A 20,808-nucleotide genomic window follows, 5' to 3' on the forward strand; every position below is an offset into this window, starting at 1 on the left:
AATTGAATATGAAAAGTCCACGCACCAGACGAGCTGTCAAGCGTAAATAATAGGTTGACTTTGAAATATTAGCCTGGCTTTTATAACAGCAACGGAGATTACCAACCATGTTTTTTGTCTTCCACCGCCAGCACTTTTACAAGCAAAGTAGATACACCATAATACTCTTCCTCTCCACGACCCCAAGAATACAAGTGAAGTTGTATGAAAACATATTGCTTGGACAAGTTGCACCCTTGAATGGCTTGACGGAGAATAGAGCAGAAACTGCATCCACGACGAGAAGACTCTGATAGGGTAGGAAGATCAGGCAACAAATCCAGAAGATGGTAATCTAACTGGTATCCGCCAAAAGTTTCCCGGCTATCAGTTTGCAAGTAATATCCACCTGCTTCGGTGCCACCTTGAAACCCAATGGAAGAATCATCAAATTCGAGAACTTGACACCTCTCACACAACGTCGACGGGGAAGGGTCCATGGTAATGTGGAGTTGCACGCTTTTGAGCAAAATCATGAACAGACGGTCAAAGATCGTGCTCAGAGTCAAATCTCACAAGGCAGACCCCGCACGCGGCTGAGCCAGAGACAGAGGCCTGTCTTTGCAATGTGCCCTCGAGGCGCACCGTAGACCAATCAAATTTGCATCTTCGCTTTCTCGGACTAGCAGATGCGGGCTGCTCTGAAGGAAACGGTTAGCTGCCTCCCAGGGAGGTCAGCATGGGTGTATGATTCCTTCTGATTGTACATCACTACCTAGAGACCGCCAGCCAGTGATAGCTGCTTTGGACATATCACAGTGTCACTCTATTCGCATTTCCAGATTCAATGAGAAAAAAAAGAAAAGAAAAGAAAAGAAGGGGGGGGGAAACGGGCCTGGAATTTTTCATGGCGTCTGTAAAGCTTTTTTTTTTTTCGCCTATAGCTTGTACTGTGACTAAATCATATAGCCCGGTATTTGGGTTTGATGGGTTGGAGCATTGGAAAATGAGTATGTGCTAGTGAATCCCCGCGATTTTGGTGCAACAGGCATGTCTGTCTATACTCCGTACGCACCCGCTAGCACTCTCTAGATCACATTTGCCGGGTTGGCCAAAAATGGGTACATGTATACCAGATTAAGGTGGTTTGGCAAGGATTCGACGGGGAAAAGTATAATGTCTTTTTGATATACATCGTGCTGGCGTCATTCAAGTCTCCGGCAGTCTTCATAACAGGAGGCCGTCGCTGCAACAAGTTGTGCGGTATAGTGGATGGCCTGGAATGAAGTCCCTCCGTTTGGCCGATGATCCGGAGACTTTTTGGAAACACACCAAAACTTGTTACCTGACCGTAATACAAGATTATTCAGCCGGTTCTTCTCATCGGCGTCACCGGCGCAAGGTTTCTACGAGCAACGTGATATCGTCATTTCTCTTCTCAGACGGGCTCGCGGATCGAATTGACAATGCGATTATTGTAGGCTATCCGGTGAGTGAGTCAAAACACATCGCTGGCTTCAAGTAGCACGACGCTATTCTTCGCCTATAATTACCCGCCCCCCGCACTTGTGCCCAAACATTTATGAACAAACTGTTGATTACTGTAGACGACAACAAGAATCAAATCCCTTTACTTCCTTAATACTAATTTATCCATATTGAAACATTATGGCATCACCAATCAAGGTACTCGTCGTGAGTCCCACCGGAAAGACCGGTAGCTCCGTGGTAGAGGGACTACTCAACTCTTCAACAAACTTTGTGAGTTGAATCCAACCTCAAGATATTGAAAGCGGCATGCTCATTTAAACCAGGAAGTAACAGCTCTCACGCGGGAGTCTTCCCTAGAAAACCCTACCCTAAAGCCATTCAAGGAACGCGGAGTCAAGATCGTCACTGCGGACCTGAACGGGCCCAAGGACGTCTTGGTGAAGCTGCTGACGGGAATCGATGTCGTTGTATCCTGCATCTTCTGGCGCAACCTCAAAGATCAGATTCCTCTCGCCGAGGCTGCCAAAGAGGCTGGAGTCAAACGTTTTGTGCCGAGCTCATTCCAGACACCTGCGCCCAGAGGTGTAATGCAGCTGGTTGATTGGGTAAGTCATCACACAGAAGATAATCCACGAGAAATGACAGTTGGATGCTAAATCAAAAGTATAGAAAGACGATGTCCTGGCAGCCATCCAACGCGTGCACCTACCCTGGACCGTCATCGACGTGGGCTGGTGGTCCAACCAGGTGATCCCGCCGCTGCCGTCGGGCCGCACCGACAAATTCGTGGTGCCCTTTTTCAAATCCAAGCCGGCCGACGGCAACGTGCGCATGGCGCTCACGGCGCTGCAGGACGTGGGCAACCACGTCGCCCGCGTCATTGCCGACCCGCGCACGCTGAACCGCAAGGTGCTCGTCTACACCGAGGCCATGACGCTCAACGAGGCGGCCGACCTCTTGGACGAGGTGAGCGGCGAGAAGAGCATCCGCTCGTACCTGCCTGCCGAGGAGATTACTGAGGCGATCATCTCGGCCGCCGAGGCATTTGGAAAGGACCCAAATGATATGAATGCCACGCTGGCCTTGTTTCTGAACCAGTACCAGAACTCTTGGGGTGTACGGGGAGATAATGACCCCAAGAATGCCGTGACCCTCGGATACTTGGACTTCAATGAGCTGTGCCCTGATATCACAGGCATCAAATTGCGGGATATTTACGAAAGTATCCTGGATGACACCAAGGAGTCACTGGGCATCTCGTGGGAATGATTGGCAGCTTGTCAAAGGAAATTCTGGAGCCTGACTTTCTGATGACGGTGCTGCAGACGAATACTCGAGGATTCACAAGTTCCTGCCTAGCCGGCATGGACAAATCTATGCGTAAACTCAACTCATATTCAATAGACCAACTAATGAACAAATAATCCTTTTGAAATATCCTTTTCATGCTGTACAATGCTAATCCACCTGCCCATGCAAAAGGTGAAAGACTCTTTATCCCGATTATAGACGGCTCTGCTTGATCAAATGAGCGTTGACAGGCGAGACGGCCTTGCCATTGTCATGAAAGGAAGTAATATTCTCCATGCCAAGACTCTCAAAGCCAATGTGAGAGTCTAGCGACGCTCCGGCATTGTGCGAGAGCACTTCGACGTTCTTCATCTTGATGAGCTCCTTGTTGACGTTGGGCTCGTCAAAGTGCACGTCGAGTCCAGCCGAGTAGAGGTGACCGCTCTGGAGGGCTGCCACGAGGGCCGGCTCGTCAATGAGCTTGCCGCGGGCAATATTTACGATGCGGGATCCCTTCTTCATCTTGGCCAGCTTGTCGGCGTTGATGAGGGTATCTCCGTCAAAGGGGGTGGCGACGAGCACGCAGTCGGCCTCGGCGAGCAAGGTGTCCATGTCCTTGTAAAAGGTGGCCGGTACCGACGACGGAATCTCGACCACGTCATTGTACAGAATCTTCATGTTCATGGCGGCGTGGGCCTTTTCGGCGATGCGCCGGCCGATGCGGCCGTAGCCAATGATGCCGAGGCTGAACCCGTTGGGGTTGCGCGTCACGGCCGCCAGGTTCTTGTTGGCATCTGCAAACTGCTCCGGGCTGCCTGAGCGGGCGGCCAATGCAGACCATGAGAACAATCTAAAGGTGGAGATGATGAGCCAAATGGCTGCATCTGCTACTGATTCTGTGCAAGCTGCTGCGGCGTTGCAATAAATGATGCCTTTTGAGAGAATGTCAGTATGTGAATATGCAGCAATCGCCGGGCTCATCATGAATGCTCACCCCTCTTTGCCAGGGCGGCCGTGTCAACCCAGTCGAAACCTGCGCCCGCAGATGCGTAGATTTTGCAAGACGGTGGTAATAAAGAGATGAGCTCGTCGTCCCAGTTGCCCATTTCACCACCCGTATTCCAAAATGGCCTGTAGATGGCAAAGAAATCACCGAATTTCTTGTCTTTTAATGCTTGCTTGAACTCTGCCCGCGGCATGCTGTATGACCTCTTGATCTCAAACTTGGAGGTAAAAGCGGCATATTGGTCATGGTTCCAGCGGATATCGTCTCCGAGCTGTAGCACAATTGGTCGCGACATGGTGGATTTCTCTGTGTAAATGGTGGTATTGAAGAGGACAAGACGAATGAAACTAATAGGAATTATCTGGTATCATGAAGAGATTTATTGATGTCAAGAGAAACCAATGTGTATTAGAAACGCACGACATACAACAGGTAAAGTCAAACCCACTGCCTTTTGTATTCCCCTGCAGAATACCGACGTACTTGGATCAAGATCGGGATATTTTGCCGTTGTTTGTTAGCGTCATACGACCCCAGAATATCCCGGTTCCCCAGTCCGCCGTGACATGACTAGACGCCCCAACGTGGGGGATTTCTGATTGAGCTGCACGTCTCGGTAGAATTTGTGACGATGCTCGTTGCAAGACTTTCCACGTACCGAGACTCGTGAGCATTTTGACTTTGAGCGCTGTGCCAGATTTACCCATACAAGGCAGGATATATTCCAATCATACAGACTCCCAAGCTATGTAAACATGAGCGTTGAACCACTGAATTGAGGAAAATGGAGATAGTTGCCTGACTGGGATTTACAGGTAGCCCTATGCACCTCAAATTGGGTTGGTATAGCGCCTGAGAGAACCCACCACTTTTAGCGTGTGGAGTTCCCGCGAGTTTCCCCCGTACAAGTCCCCAGAAGGGGTAAAAGTCGCCGGCGGTGATCATCGGCGATACTTGCGTCGCACAGCGTTACAAGAATGATGAGGAGATGGAGGTGGTGAACCTTTTTCTCAGTCATGTGCTCGCGATCCGGCCATCTTTTCTACAGCAGCTCGAATTGGAGAACGGAATTGATGTCCGAGAAAAGAGACACGATAGTGTCATTCATCAGATTTGAATCACAGCATTTCCGAGGACTGCGGTTGAAGACTTTAAGAATCGCGAGAGCTGTCAACATGTAGTCGGCATCAATTAGGTCAATTCATGACAATAAAGTCTCATCTTTCCAGCTCACAGAGTCGAAATTCACGATGACTGCATTGCATTCTATCGCCCATGAGCTACCGAGTTTGGCCCGGACGACGGCGAGGACGATCTCAGTCCAGATGCCCGAGTCGTTGAACGCCCTGAAGCAGCTATGCCAGCAGAAAGTGGACCAAAAGGACTATACCCGCGCCAAATTCATCAAGTCCAACATACCAGTATACGATCTATCTACAACCTCAACAACAGACACAGAGGCCGTCGCCGGGCTCCAAAACGAGTGGTATAATGCTCTTGGCACGGGCCCGGGCGTTGTAGTGCTCAAAAACTTTCTTCCCGACCATGGACTCATTCAAGAGGCCAATGCCACCTTTGACAAAATCATCAAGAGCGAGGAAAAGTCGTCAAAGGGCGACCACTTTGCCGCTGCCGGATCCAATTCGCGCGTTTGGAACTCCTTTCAAAAGCACGCCGAGGCCGATCCCTCGAGTTTCGTCCGCTACTATGCCAATCCGTGGCTGGCGCGGGTGAGCGAGGCCTGGCTCGGGCCAGCGTACCAGGTGACCGCCCAACTCAACGTTGTCAGGCCGGGCGGAAAGCCTCAATCAGCACATCGCGATTATCACCTAGGATTCCAGACGGCGCATTCTTGTGCTCGCTTTCCGCGATCCATACAAGTGGCTAGCCAGTATCTAACCCTCCAAGGAGGCATCGCTCACTCCGACGTGCCATTGGACAGTGGACCTACCAGACTGCTACCGTTTTCGCAATTGCTTCCAGAGGGATACATGGCTTGGCGACTCCCCGAAGTCACAGAGTACTTTAATGAGAATTGGGTGAGCCTGCCGATGGAGGTGGGAGATGCCGTCTTCTTCAATCCAGCACTACTCCACGCCGCGGGAGAGAATACAACCAAGACCGTTGAGCGCAGCGTCAACTTGCTCCAGATCAGCAGCGCCTTTGGTCGAGCCATGGAGACCGTAAATGGTCCGAAAATGGTGCAGAGTTGCTGGGAAGAGTTGAAAAAGTTTGCTCAGAAAGAGGGCAGTGGCCAAGGCACGGAGGCGTGTATCAATGCATTGGGAGAAGGATACCCATTCCCGTCAAACTTGGATCAGCGGCCACCCGGTCCGGACGGCATGGCGCCCACCAGCGAGATAGATATCTTGTGGGAGGGTCTGCAAGGCGGATGGAGCACGGAGAAGGTAGTCACTGAGCTCGATCGCATCCGAGCCGACTCAGGGTCCTGATCATATTTGTGTCACGAATATTAATGTAGAAATTCAAGTAATCAGAAATCGGATTTGTCATGACCTTCTTTTGAACTATTCTCGGAGACTGTCAAATCATGGGGAGCACAACCATTTCTTGATTCCTTGCAAGATATAAGCTGGATGAGTCAGGTATAACCATCAAGTAAGCCAAGAAACACAGAGTCCGCAGTTGGATCAGACCGGAGAGCTTCGTCATGCGATATCGATTCTCAGTGTCGTTCTCATCGATATTGAAGGCCTTTACAAGAAAAGATTCTAGATTTTGCAGTGGCCATTCAGAATTTGGATCAGACCAGGATCCAACGACAGCTCTGGTGGCATTAATCCTCCAAAGATGGGGCAAATCGTCTTTTTGCGGATTTGTCGGATCTTTCGGGGATGAGTCAGGTCCTGGCGGACATGAATTGAGCAACTTTCGAATGGTAAGATCGAGTAATATGACTTGTGTCCAGAGTACATTTTGTGGTCGCTTTGGCCCGAGACCTGCACGCAGATCTCCAAGTCCAGCAGACCAGGAATCTGGGTCGTACTCAGCGAACAAGGATGTAATTTCGGGAAGGATCCTGTACGTTTCCTGTGCATCTCCTGAAGTTGCATATTGTTGTTGAAAATAGTTGTCGAACCCATTTAACGTATCAATACTGTCCATGGTATAACGTTCCTGGCACAGCTGGAACTCCACCTCTTGCAACGTTTCTATTCCAATTTGCCAGAAGGCCCACGAGGACAACTCGCATACACTATTCACCGCTGCTGAGCCACCAAAATCCACTATGCACAGGTCTTGCAACTGGAGCTGCTCGAGGTTGAGCCACTCGGAAACCTTGAGATTTCTGCGCTGTGCTGGTTCCATGGGTAGGCCACAGCGATCTCTGACTTGTTCCGCCCATTGACGTAGAAATTCATGAAATGGCCGTAACATGAGCCGAGCAGGAAAGCCCAGAGTCTGACCGGGAAGACATGCAGCAGTAGCCGCCAGAAATATCGTGGGCCACACAATGCCGTAATGTTCATGCTCTGCTCGCCAAGTTTGAAGGCTCTTCAGCTTTTCCCACGCTTCAGCTTCCGAATTGTCGAATGTGGTCGGCAATACAAGATCATCACTGTAATCTGTGAACAATCGAGGAGTCCTGCCAGACGAAACAGGTTTGTGTTCCCACTCGCGAGGGAAAATGGAGAGTCGTCCCCAGAGATTGTCCTCGACATCACCAGCACTGGATGCAAAGCAAAGTTGGCCAAAAAGTTGAGCAGACTGATCACGACGAAGAGTTGGCGAGCGAAAACCTAGGTTAAAATCACCATGACTTTGAAATCGAACAACCTTGCCAAAGCCGGGTAGGTCTTCAGTGGAAATTGAGCCTCTCGGACCAAATGCCAGGATGGTCCTATCGGTTACACTGATATCAACAGTCCTCATTCCAAGATGAAAGGCCAAAATACCGAGGTCTTGAAGAGATACTTTCTGTGTCGGCACATCAACAGACGATGCGATATTTTCCGCGTCCATTCTGCGATCAGCAGCCAGATTTTCTAGCTCGGTTATATTGAACGCTTCAAGAAGCTGTGCCCACGTTGCTCGGGGATGCAGTTTTTCGTTTCGCGTTTGAAATAGCGAAAACCAATACCACCGCAGCCGCTGGAGTGGAGGAAGCTCCCGACGGTACACATGCAGAGAACCCCGGCCATTTGTATCCAAGTGATACAGCACCCAAGGCCAGTAGCTTGCAAACAAACTTTGTTAATAGTGCCAAACACTATAAGCTGAAATTAATTTCTCAACTCACCAAACTAGGAATGATTTGAAATGCTTTTTTTCCACTTTCCATTCTCGCCAAACGAATGCCCGTCGTGGTTGTCTGGAATCATCCTTGGTAATTGACTGAGAATAGGGCGAGGCGGCGGCATCCCTGAAGATTTTTTCAAGTCTTTCAATATCAGCGTCCCCACCAGGAAGAGACTCCAGAACGCGTAAGGCGCTCAGGTTGAGAACTGGATACGTATATTTGCGCCGCCAATGACGCCAAGACCATTTGGACCCTCTTGGCAACATGGCAGCACGCCCAATCGCACCGACGTTGCACTTTTCCCGGTGGTTCTCATTGGAGCTTGCATACTCGAGCAGTGCTTGGAGCAGAGCAATCACGAGCGCGACAATAGAGACGGTCATGGCGGCAGTGGATAAGCCATTGGCTGTCTGCGCCAACCTGTCGGAATCATCGTTGCCGTTGTTCTCCGCGATTTTCTCGAGCAGAGCGATGATGCGCTCCTCGCCTTCACTGATGTTGCTCGCCATTACCGAGAGCTCGAGTACTGTAGTCTTGGGCATGAGGGGACTTGGAAAGCAGGAGGCGAGATTTCGCGACAAATGTTTTCATTTCACAGCCGGTCCAAACCCCGCCTTCAGCCTTGAGGTCTACGCTGGGGTAACACCGTAGCACATGACTGCGCCCTAAGCGAGTCTGGTTTTAAACCAATAACAATCCACATATGCCATCTTTATCTTGTGCGAGCGAGCTGAGTAAGGCAGATTCGCAGGACTTTGTTAAAATGGAAAAGAAAGTCGATTCCCTCCCGGCGTCGCAACAAACGCCGACGACCGCTTGAGAAAAAGAAAATAATTATAGTGCAGTACATGTCTTTGAAGATAAAATTTCTTCCTTAGAAAAAAAAATGTACATGGAATGCTTACAAAATGTGATCTCCTAGATCTTTATACCTCCCGAGGATATCCACTTCACGCCGACACGAGCATGCCTCGCTAAACGCCGAGACGTCCGCTGAGCGCAAGCGAAAAGCATCAAGGCTGTCAAACCGAGCACCCAATACCGGCGTGTCGAGCCCCGCAAGGCGGACATCATGCTCGGTATCGTCCATACCAACCACAATTGTAGCAATAATTACCGGCCCGCGGCTAATGGCTAAATGGACCGCCAAGTCATACCAAGACTCTGATTCCAGCTTTGCGGATGTCGGGGGGATGCCTCGAGATGGATGCATGGCGCCGTACTATACTTTATTGGTTTCCGGAGGGGTTCCAGTTCCATCATAAGTCAGCTTGGCTTATAACTTGGTACCAACGATGCTTCTATTGATAGACGGCACATTATGAACACGATGGTTGTATCTGGAGGATGGAACCACATCATCACCATCATGCACAGTTACAATGAGATTTGTGCCAAGACCGCCACCTTTCTTTCAACTCTTGACTTATTCATGAAACATTGTTGGAAGGGAATGAGATTACAGTAGAGAAGTACCAGTCGCGTTGTTCTGGCGTCTCATTGCTCCTGAGCAGTGCCACAATATTGCTTCCCCAACTGTACTTGGCCGGCATATAAGCCATGGAACATCGGCATGTTCGTCACCTCCAAGACCGGAGAATCATGTAACATCGCCGCAAATGGTAGTTCCAAGAAGACATCAGAGGTTAATCAGCCGATTGGTTCAGTAGAACTCATGAGATTATTCCAATATCAGTTGAATATATCTTGTCGAGGATCGCATCTTGGCTAGACCGTTTGGATGGTTGAGAGTCCAGTCTCGTGTCACCAGTCGTGAAATAGAGGAGAGTCTTGCTCCGGTGGCAATATGGAATCTAGGAACTGTCTGCCGACCTCGTGTGCCTGGTTGGAATCGAGGGATCCTATATATTCATGCCTATGCCCTGGTGTCGCAGTTCACCGCCTTGCAACCACCTTCACCAGACTAGGATTCGTTGAAAGATTCCCAACATGTTGTCCCTATTTCTCGCAGCAGGCCTTCTTGGCCTCGCACATGCCCAACAGGTCGGCAAAGAGCAGACCGAAACCCATCCCAAGTTCAGCTGGAGCAAGTGTACCAGCGGCGGCAGCTGCACGAGCACCAACGCCGAGGTCGTCATTGATGCCAACTGGCGCTGGCTCCACGGGACCAGCGACACCACGAACTGCTATGACGGCAACGAGTGGACATCGGCATGCAGCACGGCCACGGACTGCGCGTCCAAGTGTGCTCTCGAGGGCGCTGATTACTCAAAGACCTATGGTGCTTCGACTTCTGGCAATGCGTTGACACTCAAGTTTGTCACCAAGCATGAGTACGGTACCAACATTGGTTCACGTTTCTACCTCATGAATGGCGAATCAAAGTACCAGGTAAGTAGAAGAATCCTTTCTCACATGGCACAATTCTGCATCCATGGTTTGAGCATACTATCCCAGCAGACGATGGGCAGCATCCCTGCAAAGGGCCAGTGTTCAGACACTGATTGAAATGTACAGATGTTCACACTTATGAACAACGAGTTCGCCTTTGACGTCGATCTCTCCACAGTCGACTGCGGTCTCAACGCTGCCCTGTACTTTGTTGCCATGGAAGAAGATGGAGGCATGAAGAGTTACTCCACCAACAAGGCCGGAGCCAAGTATGGAACCGGATACTGCGACGCCCAATGCGCCAGAGACCTGAAGTTCGTTGGCGGCAAGGTATAGTCAAGGTCTCCTTCCTATATGACGGTTTCCTAATAACAGAGAACAGGCCAATGTCGAAGGCTGGAAGCCATCCACAAATGACAAGAATGCCGGTGTCGGACCTTTGGGTGCCTGCTGTGCCGAGATTGATGTTTGGTATGTTAACCGACACCCATTGATTAAATAAGCTTGAACTTATGATTGATCAGGGAGTCCAACTCGCACTCATTTGCGCTCACCCCTCACGCCTGTACTGACAACAACTACCACGTCTGCGAGACCAGCAACTGTGGCGGTACATACTCGGAGGATCGCTTCGCTGGCAAGTGTGATGCCAATGGTTGCGACTATAACCCCTACCGCATGGGCAACCAGGATTTCTACGGCAAGGGCAAGACTGTCGATACAAGCAGCAAATTCACGTAAGTTTTCCATTTCTCAAAACGCTACGTGCCCCCCGCAAGTTCAACATACTAATGACGACTCTTTCAGTGTCGTCACCCAGTTCCAGACAGACAAGATTACCCAGTTCATGGTCCAGAACGGCAAGAAGATTGAGATCCCCAAGCCCACCTACGACGGCATCTCGGACAGCAGCTCCATTACGCCGGGCTTTTGTACCAACCAATTCAAGGCCTTTGGCGACAGAGACCGCTTCTCCGAGGTCGGTGGGTTCCCGCAGCTCAACAAGGCTCTGCAGGTGCCCATGGTCCTCGTCATGTCCATCTGGGACGACGTAAGTTTCCTTCCCGCTCCTTTTACCATATTATAGAAGCTAAGTCATGTGTAGCACTATGCCAACATGCTCTGGCTCGACTCGACCTACCCGCCAGAGAAGGAGGGCAGTCCCGGCGCCGCCCGTGGTGACTGTGCCCAAGACTCGGGCGTCCCCTCGGATGTCGAATCCAAGATTCCCGACGCCAAGGTCGTCTGGTCCAACGTTCGCTTTGGTCCCATCGGCTCTACCGTCAAGGTCTAGGGAAAGGGTATTCAAGTGGAGAAGAATTGGTGGCGATCACAAGCAATGGAGATGGCTTGAAACACCGAGGTTCCATGAAGAAGGCAAATATTCTGGACATGTTCATTCGTTTTATATCAAGTGAAGTAAAAAGTCGAAAAATGCTACCATTTGATGGGTACAACGTATTTGTTCCACTTGCTTCTCGTGTCCGCATCTTTGAATTTCTGAATGGTATCCTCAACGCCGTCTTCTCCGATCATCCACTCGCCGGATTCCACAAGCCCACACCAGGCGTCCAGAACCTGTTCGAGTTGTACGTCGTGCATCTCTGCATATGGATTGTATCCCAACTGGAACAAGTCGCTAAAGGTGCCTCCTCGCCGGCCATAGCCCCCGAGAGCCGTAGCATCCGCTATGTTCTCGCCGAACCGCGACCCATCAGCTTTTCTCGCGTACCCAAAGGCACCAATCGGTTCCGGCAGGACCAGCTTCACCCCGTCCTCGAAGTCAAATGGTCCCCCGTGAGTCGGCGAAAAGTATAGGCCCGCGCTAAAGGAGGGAAGCTGGTGGTACGGATAGCTAAACGGCCGATCGCTGTCTGGAAATTTGGGATGCCGTGGAGGGTCGCGCCAGGTCTCATAGTTTTCCGAGGACGAAAAGATCAAGAGCGGATAGGGCTCGTCGGGCATTTCCTCATCTTCAGGGAGCCAGGAATCACGCGGTCTCTTGATGTCTGCAAAAGGTTGCAGCTTGAGGGTCTCGGGTGTGGGGATCGCCAGACCCGGGGCGATATAGCGGAAGCCAGGACGTTTGGCTTTGGTCAGAAAGGAATGCGCAAAACCGGGTTTGATGCCGGCAGCCTCGACGTCGTCCACGGATAGCACAGGTTGGAACAAGACTTCCTCACTGGCAGAGAGCACATGTTGGGATTCCGCTACCGAAGGTCCTTGGTAGTTGGGCATGCGTGATTCGATGGCGTCCACCAAGCGGTCAAAGGCCGCCACGGTCGCATCCAGTTGCTTCTGGCTGTACGGCACCATTATCCAGGGCTGCCATTCGACGTCGTCCGGGACGGCCTGGACCTTGCCGACGTCGAGCATGTCGAGCCAGCCGGTCAAAATCACTTCGAGCGGGAGCCATTCCTGGCGCCCGTTCATGGCAACGTCACGGTCATGAATAGACATTTGCATGATGGCTTTATGCTCTCGCTGATCGTAGCTGCAAGCACCGTGTTAGAGCGAGAACACTGTTCATTCAACGAGCTCGAGTGAGTCGCAGCTTACACTAATCCATCAGGATGTGAGGCCATGGAATGCGCCAAGTACAGCGTCAAATAGCGGTACTTGTCCGGGTCATCCTGATACCACTCATGGTTATCCCACATGTACGATGGCGCATTGAGACCAGACAAATGATAAAAGAAGCTATGCGCGACATTGCTAGTGCTGAGCGCCTTGTCAAGAAAAGCGGCGAGCGGTGCCGAGAACCGCTTGCGCGAATCGCCCGCCCCGTCGTCGCGGTACTGCTCGTACCAGTTGACGCCCGGAAAGTCCTCGGGACGTCCGCCCGACTTGTTCCAGCCATGCCATAGAATCTCATTGTGTAATGCCGCGCATCTTTCCACGTCGAGGCTGCCGGTATAGCGAACCGGATTGTCGGGAGTTACGCGCCATGAAGTTAGCTCTGGCACACTGAAGAACCCCTCTATGCCGTGAAGGCTGACATTTCCCGCCAAGTTGACTATCGAGGTCGTGAGGTTTCCCAGAACCTCAAAGCCCCAGCTCATCGTCTAGCGATTGGTTTCTTCGTGGTGGTCGAGATTGAATCGCCCAATTGTGTGAATATCACGGATACTTCCGGGGAATGGACATGGGTTAGACGTCGGCCGAAAAAAAGGGGGGAAAGAGATTGATTGCTTGACCCGGGATCCTGGTAACATCATGCCCAACTATATTTATAGTCCGGCGTTTAGCGCACGTAGTCTTGTTTCAGACATATCACTTTACTGAATTCTTTTGGCGCTATTGGAATACGAGTAGAAGCCCTTTGTTGTCTGAAACGTGCATTTGGCATTTATCTTCTTGTATGACAACAATATTTTGATATGCATTCTGTAGATCGGTGCAATTCTTCTTGTTGCAGGTCTCAATGCACTTACAAATGAGTTCAAGTCAGACGGTAGAAAGCATGTACATTAGGGGAATGTTTGCAATAACAACAACAGAAACATTCATGCTGTGGATCACGCCTTGGTCGATCTTTCTCAAACCTAGAGTATCGTTAAAATAATTATATTCTTTTCGCTCCAATCACAGAGTGGGACCGCACCATGTGGTCAGAGTTATAATGATCCAGGGTTCATGGACAGGGTGAGCCGAAAGCTGGGAACTCTCGGTATCTGGGCGCGGGGAATGGCCGTACTACAATGGTATACAGATCCCGACTTGGGTCGTTGCCGGACCTCTTGCGGGATTCTGCCAACTGACGTAGCAACAAGGGCACGGCATCCGTCACTGATGGGATGCTCGTTATAATAGTACTCCATGGCCTGGAATTTTGAAAACTCGCCAGATAAATGCGGAACGGGCCGGACTAGTTATAGACAGATTCGCTGTCATCGTGCAGCTCACATTGGCAGAAGCTAATGAGTCTACAGCGACTTTGATGTTGTCATGAGCCTAGATGTAACGCCGCAAGCCAGTAGAATAATGCCATGCATACCTACATTGTGCGCACTGATGTCAGCAGATGCAGAGCCGCATATTAGTGATATTAAACCCATTATGCTACTACTTAAAATCAAATCCCTGGCCGAAAGAGTTTCTTGGTCCATACACGTAATATGTTCTGGGGGCTCTGTTTGTCGGTAGTAGGCTTGGTGGGCTTGCAACCGAGTAATGGTTAGGATACACGGAGTAGATGGCATACCGAGGATGACATGTGGGCTCTTGAAAATTCCATACCAGAAGAGGCTCGCTCAATTCGGATAATACTGGAACATTCTGTCTTGCACTCCCTTCATTCTATCAACACACAGCAATGCTAATCCCTTGGGGAATTAGTTTGTTCACTGTCGATAATATCGGATACAATGCACCTTCTCTGGATTGTCGATCCTGGCACAATTTGGATACTTGACGGCCATGACATTTGGTCACCGAGCCAGGTGATTGATTCATGGACTATCGTTCTGCCTTTTGATTGTGCTACTACCATTTGGCAAGCAAATCGGGACAAGTAAGTGTGGATCTTATGGGTTGTTCTCCATATCAGTATACATTTATGCAGATCCGGCTACTTTGTTGCACCAATGAGGAAACGGGTTTGAAAACGAGGTCACGATGATTTGGAGAACGGGAAACGCCCACTGAAATGTGGTAATTCAGGTTGTACAGTGAAAACTTTCATGGAGTAGAGGGTTGCCAAGACCGTTGTACTAGAAACGGGCGACGAATCGTCGGTCTCAATCTGGCCCGCACATTTTAGGGCAGTTGGGTCCCCTTTCTGTATAGGATGACGTGAACCATATCCAAAAACAGTTGCCAGCTCGTTGACTCGCTTCAAGGTGTGTTAGTCTGGCGTGCAGAGTGCAGAGCCTCTTCATTTATACACCCTGGCTGTTCTCCGCAATGACCCTGCATCTACTCCAGTTTTCTCGGTACTGCACGCCCCGCAATACTACATTGGACGATTATACCTGGTAACAGGATCGCGTCGTCTTGGTCCCCAAGTTTCAGGTACAGAATCGGCTTGCGACTCCGCGGTATTGATGTAATTGACACACGTCAAATTTGCCTTTGCATGTTGTTTGTCCGATGCTACGGCAGGAAACAATGGAACGATCGCAGACTATGCCGATCGGATATCTACTCCCCAGAGATAATTCCAGTGTGGATCGTGGGCACTCTGGGAAAGACTTTCAAGTATATAGTGCTGAGCAGTCCTCGAACCAGATTTTCTTGTCAGATCACAGAAGTTCTGGTCACTTCTTTCTGAAAAACTTAATACATTCGTTTCAAGCCACTATTTCTTTCCCTTTCACTTCTTCAAAATGAAATCTTCTCACTCGGCTATTCTTCTGGCTCTGAGCCACTACGCAGCTGCGGCGGCCATTTACAATAAACGTGCCATCTCATCAGTTGTCACCGGCACACCAGTCGGTTTTGCATCCTCCGTCACGGGTGGCGGTGATGCCAGCCCAGTCTACCCGACCACTATCGATGAGCTGAAGGAGTACCTCACTTCTGATGAGGCACAGGTTATCGTCATATCCGGCAAGTATGACTTTTCGGGCTCAGAGGGCACATCCGACTACGACGCCTGCGACGCTTACTCGTGTTCGCCGGACAATGGTGGACAAGCACTGCTCAACACTCTAAACGGTTGCTCCACGTCGACATATAGCGTCACCTTGGACACGGCAGCCTACCAAGGCATCAATGTTGCCTCGGACAAGACCCTCGTTGGTACGGACGGTGCGACGCTCTACGGCAAGGGACTGCGCTTTGTCGACGTCTCCAACATTATCGTTCAGAACATTGAGATTACAGAACTGAACCCGCAATACGTTTGGGGTGGAGATGCTCTTTCATTCTCGGGTACCAGCAATATCTGGATCGACCACGTCACTGTGAGTATCCTGCATGAGTATCATGTTTTCTCAGCCTGGCAATAGTCATGGGTTCATCTCATGATCCACTTCTTTAGTGAAAGATGTACGTGTGACTAATTTTTGGTGCTCTCCGTATAGACCTCAAGCCTCGGTCGCCAACACTACAGCTTTGGTTCAGACAGCAGCCAAGGTATCACCATTTCCAACAGCTTCATCAACGGTCAGACCGACTACTCGGCATCTTGCGATGGACACACCTACTGGGGTCTTGAGCTTGTCGGCTCGGACGATCAGATCACCTTTTACAGTATGTCTTCATTCGTGAACAAGTAGGGGATATTATCTAACGCCTAATTCAGAGAACTACCTCTACTACACCTCTGGCCGCAGCCCAGCTCTGTCGGGTACCACTCTCTTCCACGCCGTCAACAATGTCTTTTCTTCCAACAGCGGCCACCTGATCGAGGGCGGCTCCACTGGCGGCCAGGGTCTGTTCGAGGGCAACTACTTTGAAGACATCAACACCGTCATCGACTCCTACAGCGGCGTCATGTTTGCCGCCACCTCGGACAACCTGTCGACCTGCTCGTCCTACTTGGGCCGCGACTGTGTGGCCAACAGCTACTCGAGCTCCGATGAGCTCACTGGCGACGACACTTCCTTCCTCTCGCAGTTCTCGGGTCAGAACATTCCCGAGGCTGAGGACGTCTCGTCGATCCAGAGCTCCGTGGTGTCGTCGGCTGGAAACACTCTGTAGTGTTCCGGTACTCTGATTACATGAGGATGCAATAGCACTTCCGGTTTGTGGTCGATAGATCGATCTGTTTTGTTGTGACAGGTTTTCAAGGCAACCCCAGGGATGATATGCATGCTTTAGGAAAGCAAATCATCAAGCCATGACTTGGGTCATTGTTGCCATGCAGCAACCTTTTACAAAAAGAGCTGCGCTCCGTTTGAAATATTTCCAAATGTACATAATTTTGATCGAAAAGTTCGGTAAATAGCATCTTCAATTCAGCTTATCCATAGAAATGGGGTTGATGTATAAGCATAGAGACTTGATGGCGCGAGATGAATCTCAATGGCGTGACCTGCTTGGCGTTTGTCATTCGTCAGTAACACAGGCATATCTCCTCGGAAAATGTCCGCTGGGGACCGTAATTCTAAGCCAAGACTATGTCGCCATCTCTGCAAACCATGGAATTGTCGAATTACAGTCAGCCATGAAAGGGGGGCACTCCAGTTTTATGGTTGTCAAATTGACTGGCTTTTTTGAACGCAAGAACGACCTGAAGCACTGATCAATAAGGCTTTCAGAAATTTGATAATAGAGTGTGCTACTACTAACTTGGGCTATAGAACTAGGCTTTCGCCAAAGTTTTATAATAAATATATGTCTGGAGATTTTCAACTCGCTTGTTCCTTCATCTAGCATTGAAGAGTTCATTGCAAAGCCATATTGAGCTGCTCGGTATCTCAACGAATTGACACGGCAACTTTACTGCTCCCGCTTATTCGACTCAGACATGACTTCTGCACCGCTGAATCAATCTTCCTCTGGCGTCGGGTTACCCAAGAATTCGCATCAAGGCGACTCGAGATCTCGAGAGGGTACAGGCGATAATAAACCTCTGGTAGGCGCGTCTGCCTCTGCCAAGCCGGGACTGGCGACACAAGAAACTACTCGAATGGAAACAGCACTTGGCGATGCAGTCCTCCGATTTCTGAGAATCCGAAACGGTCCCAAGCAACAAGTATACGACCTCGATGCGGTACGATCTCCCGACATTCAATCAGTAAATTGGAAGATTATCGTTGACAATCAGATCAGATTGCGACTCAGCCCAGCATCTGGGATGCAGAAAATGTGGAAGAGTACAAGGCCCAATATCTACATCCGCAGTGGGAGAACTGGTCGGCATTCGATCCTGCTTTTCGCTGGACGTGGAGAGAAGAACGCGCAATACGACGCCAGGTCGATTGGAAGATCATGGTGAGTATTGAGAATTCTCGCTATTTCGTCGCTGTTCACTGCTGAGAATCCAGGTTTGGGTCTGTGTCATGTTTGCTGCTCTCAACATTGATCGGGGCAACATATCCAATGCCGTCTCGGACAACATGCTCGATGACTTGGGCCTTAGTCAGGCTGATTATGTTAGTTTGCGATAATCTTTAGCTACATAAACCATCGTTGTGTCTGTTGCTAAACGTTTCAGAATCTTGGCCAAACTATCTCTCGAGTCGGTTTCTTGGTCGCAGAGCTCCCTTCTCAGCTTATTTCTAAAAGGTAATTCATCCGTACAACGTCATACGGCAACAGGCTTACATGTAGTCTTTTAGGATCGGCCCCGACCTTTGGATTCCGATCCAAATATGTCTCTTCAGCACGGTTTCTGGCTTGCAGTTCTTTCTCAAAGGCCGGGCTTCTTTCTTGGCGACACGTTATCTGATGTATGTTTATTGGTCCTTGGACGATATCATGGTGCTTACAGATTAGTGCAACATTTCAGGGTGGCTTCATTCCGTAAGTGGCCGGCGAATCGTGCTCCGCCAACAACTTCTAATCCTGTTACAGCGACACAATACTCTACCTGAGCTATTGGTACACAGGCACGGCGGTGAGAATATTAATCAAATCGTTGTTCCTTAACAGTTTTGCTGACCTCGGCAGTTGCCAATTCGACTAGCATGGTTTTGGATGTCATCTCAGCTGGGTAAGCTCATGCACAGGCAGTCAAGTTTCGACTGGTTGACTAATGATTTTCTGCAGTCGACATTGGTGTAGGGTTTGCTGCTGTTGGCTTGGTATCAATGCGCGGTGTTTTGGGCTACGAAGGATGGCGATGGCTGTTTTTGATCGAAGGTGCCTTTACTTGTAAGCACCAACTGCCATGCCCCAATTGAAACAACTGCTCAACGATGTGATGTAGTCGCAATCGGTCTTGCATCATTCTTTCTCATGCCTCAGTGTCCGGCCAAAACTAAGAGTTGGTGGAATCCCAAAGGATACTTTACCGAGAAAGAGCAGAAAATTATTGTCAACTCGGGTAGGTTGAGTCATTCTAGAATTGGCTCAGGTCATGCCATGCTAACATTTGCAGTCATTCGCGATGATCCTCAGAAAGGCGGAATGTTCAATCGGCAAGGTCTATCAGTGTCGCAAATCTGGGAATGTGCAAAGAACTACGACATGTGGCCGCTCTATGCACTCGGCTTGTTGTTTGGTATTCCAAAGTATCCGGTCAATCAATACCTGACGCTCTCTTTTCGAAGCCTTGGGTTCAATGTTGTACAGACGAACCTGCTCTCGATTCCCTGGATTGTCGGCTCAAGCATCACCATGCTACTCGTCACTGCCCTCAGCGAATTGGTGAATAACAGGAGCTTCGTATCAATGTTGGAAGACGCCTGGTTACTCCCTTGCTTTATTGCACTCCTGACTGTTCCGGATCCGAGTGGCTGGGAATACTTTGCTATCGCTACTGTTCTCCTCTCATTTCCCTAGTGAGTTCAAGAGCCATTTTTCTGGGAGGGTTTGATCTATAAATGCTGATGTACCCAGCACTCATCCAATTCAGGTCGCTTGGACGAGCCGTAATGCAGGTTCAGTCCAAAACAGAACGGTTTCGGCTTCGTATGCTACCTTTTCCACGTTAAACTTATTCCATGTCTAACCATTCTCCAGTCTTTACAATATGTGGGTTCAAGTCAGCGGGATGATAGGGGCAAACAGTGAGTCGCCTTACCTTTCCCGGTCCCAAGACTATTACTCATCTCTACCACCAGTCTATCAAGCCAGCGACAAGCCGCGATATTATAAAGCAAACAAGGGTTTACTCGTAATTTGCATTTGGATGTGTGTAAGTAGTAGAATCCTCGTTCTCTGTTGGAATCCAGAAAGAAAATATTGATTGTAAACAACGAATAAGCTTGTACAATACCCGGGTACATACTTTTACTACCGTTGGAGAAATAATTCCAAAACCAGGCAGTGGGATGCGATGACCGCAGAAGAACAAGAGAACTACAGGCTCACAACATCTGATCGGGGGAATAAACGGTATGTACAGGTATTTACCTTGTTTGTCCTCGTCCACTAATCAACAATAACAGATTGGACTTTCGATTTGCGACGTGATGCTTGCTCAAGGCATGATGCGCGAATCATGTTGATGTTCCTATAGCAATAAGTTGCCGGCGCCCTGAATAGATGATTTGGCAAAACAAAGGCATATCAGGGATGAAAACTCTTCGAAAAAGATGATTGGTTTATGTTACCTAGTCCCGCAAAAGCTGTTGATGAGCCACGCGCCAGAGGAAGCGGCGGCCGCATCGTTCTCGTACCTAGTTCTCACGACGGCCATCGATAAATGTGACAAGATATTGTCCGCTGAACACACTGACGTGGCGAAAATAGTCTCTTAGCAATCGTGATGCTATGTGACGGAGTACAATGTGATCTGCGCCACTGGACCGAGCACTGGCTATGATTTACTAGTCTCTAAATGCACCCCGCATAAACTGGTGTTTATAATCGCCTT

General features: G+C 49.7%; 8 protein-coding genes across 8 annotated transcripts; 5 read left to right on the forward strand and 3 right to left on the reverse strand.

Moving 5' to 3' along the window:
• Window positions 1-1,647: 1,647 nt before the first annotated feature.
• Window positions 1,648-2,739, forward strand: PFICI_13243 (uncharacterized protein; the record flags this gene model as incomplete). Its single annotated transcript, XM_007841824.1, has 3 exons — window positions 1,648-1,740; window positions 1,794-2,075; window positions 2,140-2,739. 3 exons carry the CDS (start codon window positions 1,648-1,650, stop codon window positions 2,737-2,739), a joined length of 975 nt encoding a protein of 324 aa, XP_007840015.1.
• Window positions 2,740-2,973: 234 nt separating this feature from the next.
• PFICI_13244 (uncharacterized protein) lies at window positions 2,974-4,061 on the reverse strand (the record flags this gene model as incomplete). Its single annotated transcript, XM_007841825.1, has 2 exons — window positions 2,974-3,692; window positions 3,755-4,061. The coding sequence occupies 2 exons, from the start codon at window positions 4,059-4,061 to the stop codon at window positions 2,974-2,976; spliced, it is 1,026 nt and encodes a 341-aa protein (XP_007840016.1).
• Window positions 4,062-5,016: 955 nt separating this feature from the next.
• On the forward strand, window positions 5,017-6,219 carry PFICI_13245 (uncharacterized protein; the record flags this gene model as incomplete). Its single annotated transcript, XM_007841826.1, has 1 exon — window positions 5,017-6,219. The coding sequence occupies one exon, from the start codon at window positions 5,017-5,019 to the stop codon at window positions 6,217-6,219; it is 1,203 nt and encodes a 400-aa protein (XP_007840017.1).
• A 91-nt stretch (window positions 6,220-6,310) lies between these two features.
• On the reverse strand, window positions 6,311-8,569 carry PFICI_13246 (uncharacterized protein; the record flags this gene model as incomplete). The annotated part of the gene is made up of 2 exons (XM_007841827.1): window positions 6,311-7,964; window positions 8,028-8,569. 2 exons carry the CDS (start codon window positions 8,567-8,569, stop codon window positions 6,311-6,313), a joined length of 2,196 nt encoding a protein of 731 aa, XP_007840018.1.
• Window positions 8,570-9,977: 1,408 nt separating this feature from the next.
• PFICI_13247 (Exoglucanase 1) lies at window positions 9,978-11,673 on the forward strand (the record flags this gene model as incomplete). The annotated part of the gene is made up of 6 exons (XM_007841828.1): window positions 9,978-10,379; window positions 10,506-10,709; window positions 10,762-10,850; window positions 10,904-11,116; window positions 11,187-11,430; window positions 11,485-11,673. 6 exons carry the CDS (start codon window positions 9,978-9,980, stop codon window positions 11,671-11,673), a joined length of 1,341 nt encoding a protein of 446 aa, XP_007840019.1.
• A 143-nt stretch (window positions 11,674-11,816) lies between these two features.
• On the reverse strand, window positions 11,817-13,441 carry PFICI_13248 (uncharacterized protein; the record flags this gene model as incomplete). Its single annotated transcript, XM_007841829.1, has 2 exons — window positions 11,817-12,873; window positions 12,939-13,441. 2 exons carry the CDS (start codon window positions 13,439-13,441, stop codon window positions 11,817-11,819), a joined length of 1,560 nt encoding a protein of 519 aa, XP_007840020.1.
• A 2,265-nt stretch (window positions 13,442-15,706) lies between these two features.
• On the forward strand, window positions 15,707-17,024 carry PFICI_13249 (pectin lyase E; the record flags this gene model as incomplete). The annotated part of the gene is made up of 3 exons (XM_007841830.1): window positions 15,707-16,285; window positions 16,406-16,574; window positions 16,627-17,024. 3 exons carry the CDS (start codon window positions 15,707-15,709, stop codon window positions 17,022-17,024), a joined length of 1,146 nt encoding a protein of 381 aa, XP_007840021.1.
• Window positions 17,025-17,793: 769 nt separating this feature from the next.
• On the forward strand, window positions 17,794-19,772 carry PFICI_13250 (uncharacterized protein; the record flags this gene model as incomplete). Its single annotated transcript, XM_007841831.1, has 11 exons — window positions 17,794-18,039; window positions 18,099-18,260; window positions 18,314-18,421; window positions 18,484-18,554; window positions 18,608-18,718; window positions 18,765-18,791; window positions 18,843-18,885; window positions 18,939-18,981; window positions 19,038-19,142; window positions 19,198-19,314; window positions 19,369-19,772. 11 exons carry the CDS (start codon window positions 17,794-17,796, stop codon window positions 19,770-19,772), a joined length of 1,437 nt encoding a protein of 478 aa, XP_007840022.1.
• Between the last annotated feature and the right edge of the window lie 1,036 nt (window positions 19,773-20,808).

The sequence above is a fragment of the Pestalotiopsis fici genome (assembly GCF_000516985.1).
Source record: "Pestalotiopsis fici W106-1 unplaced genomic scaffold PFICI_Scf_11, whole genome shotgun sequence".
NCBI classification, from domain to species: Eukaryota; Fungi; Ascomycota; class Sordariomycetes; order Amphisphaeriales; family Sporocadaceae; genus Pestalotiopsis; species Pestalotiopsis fici.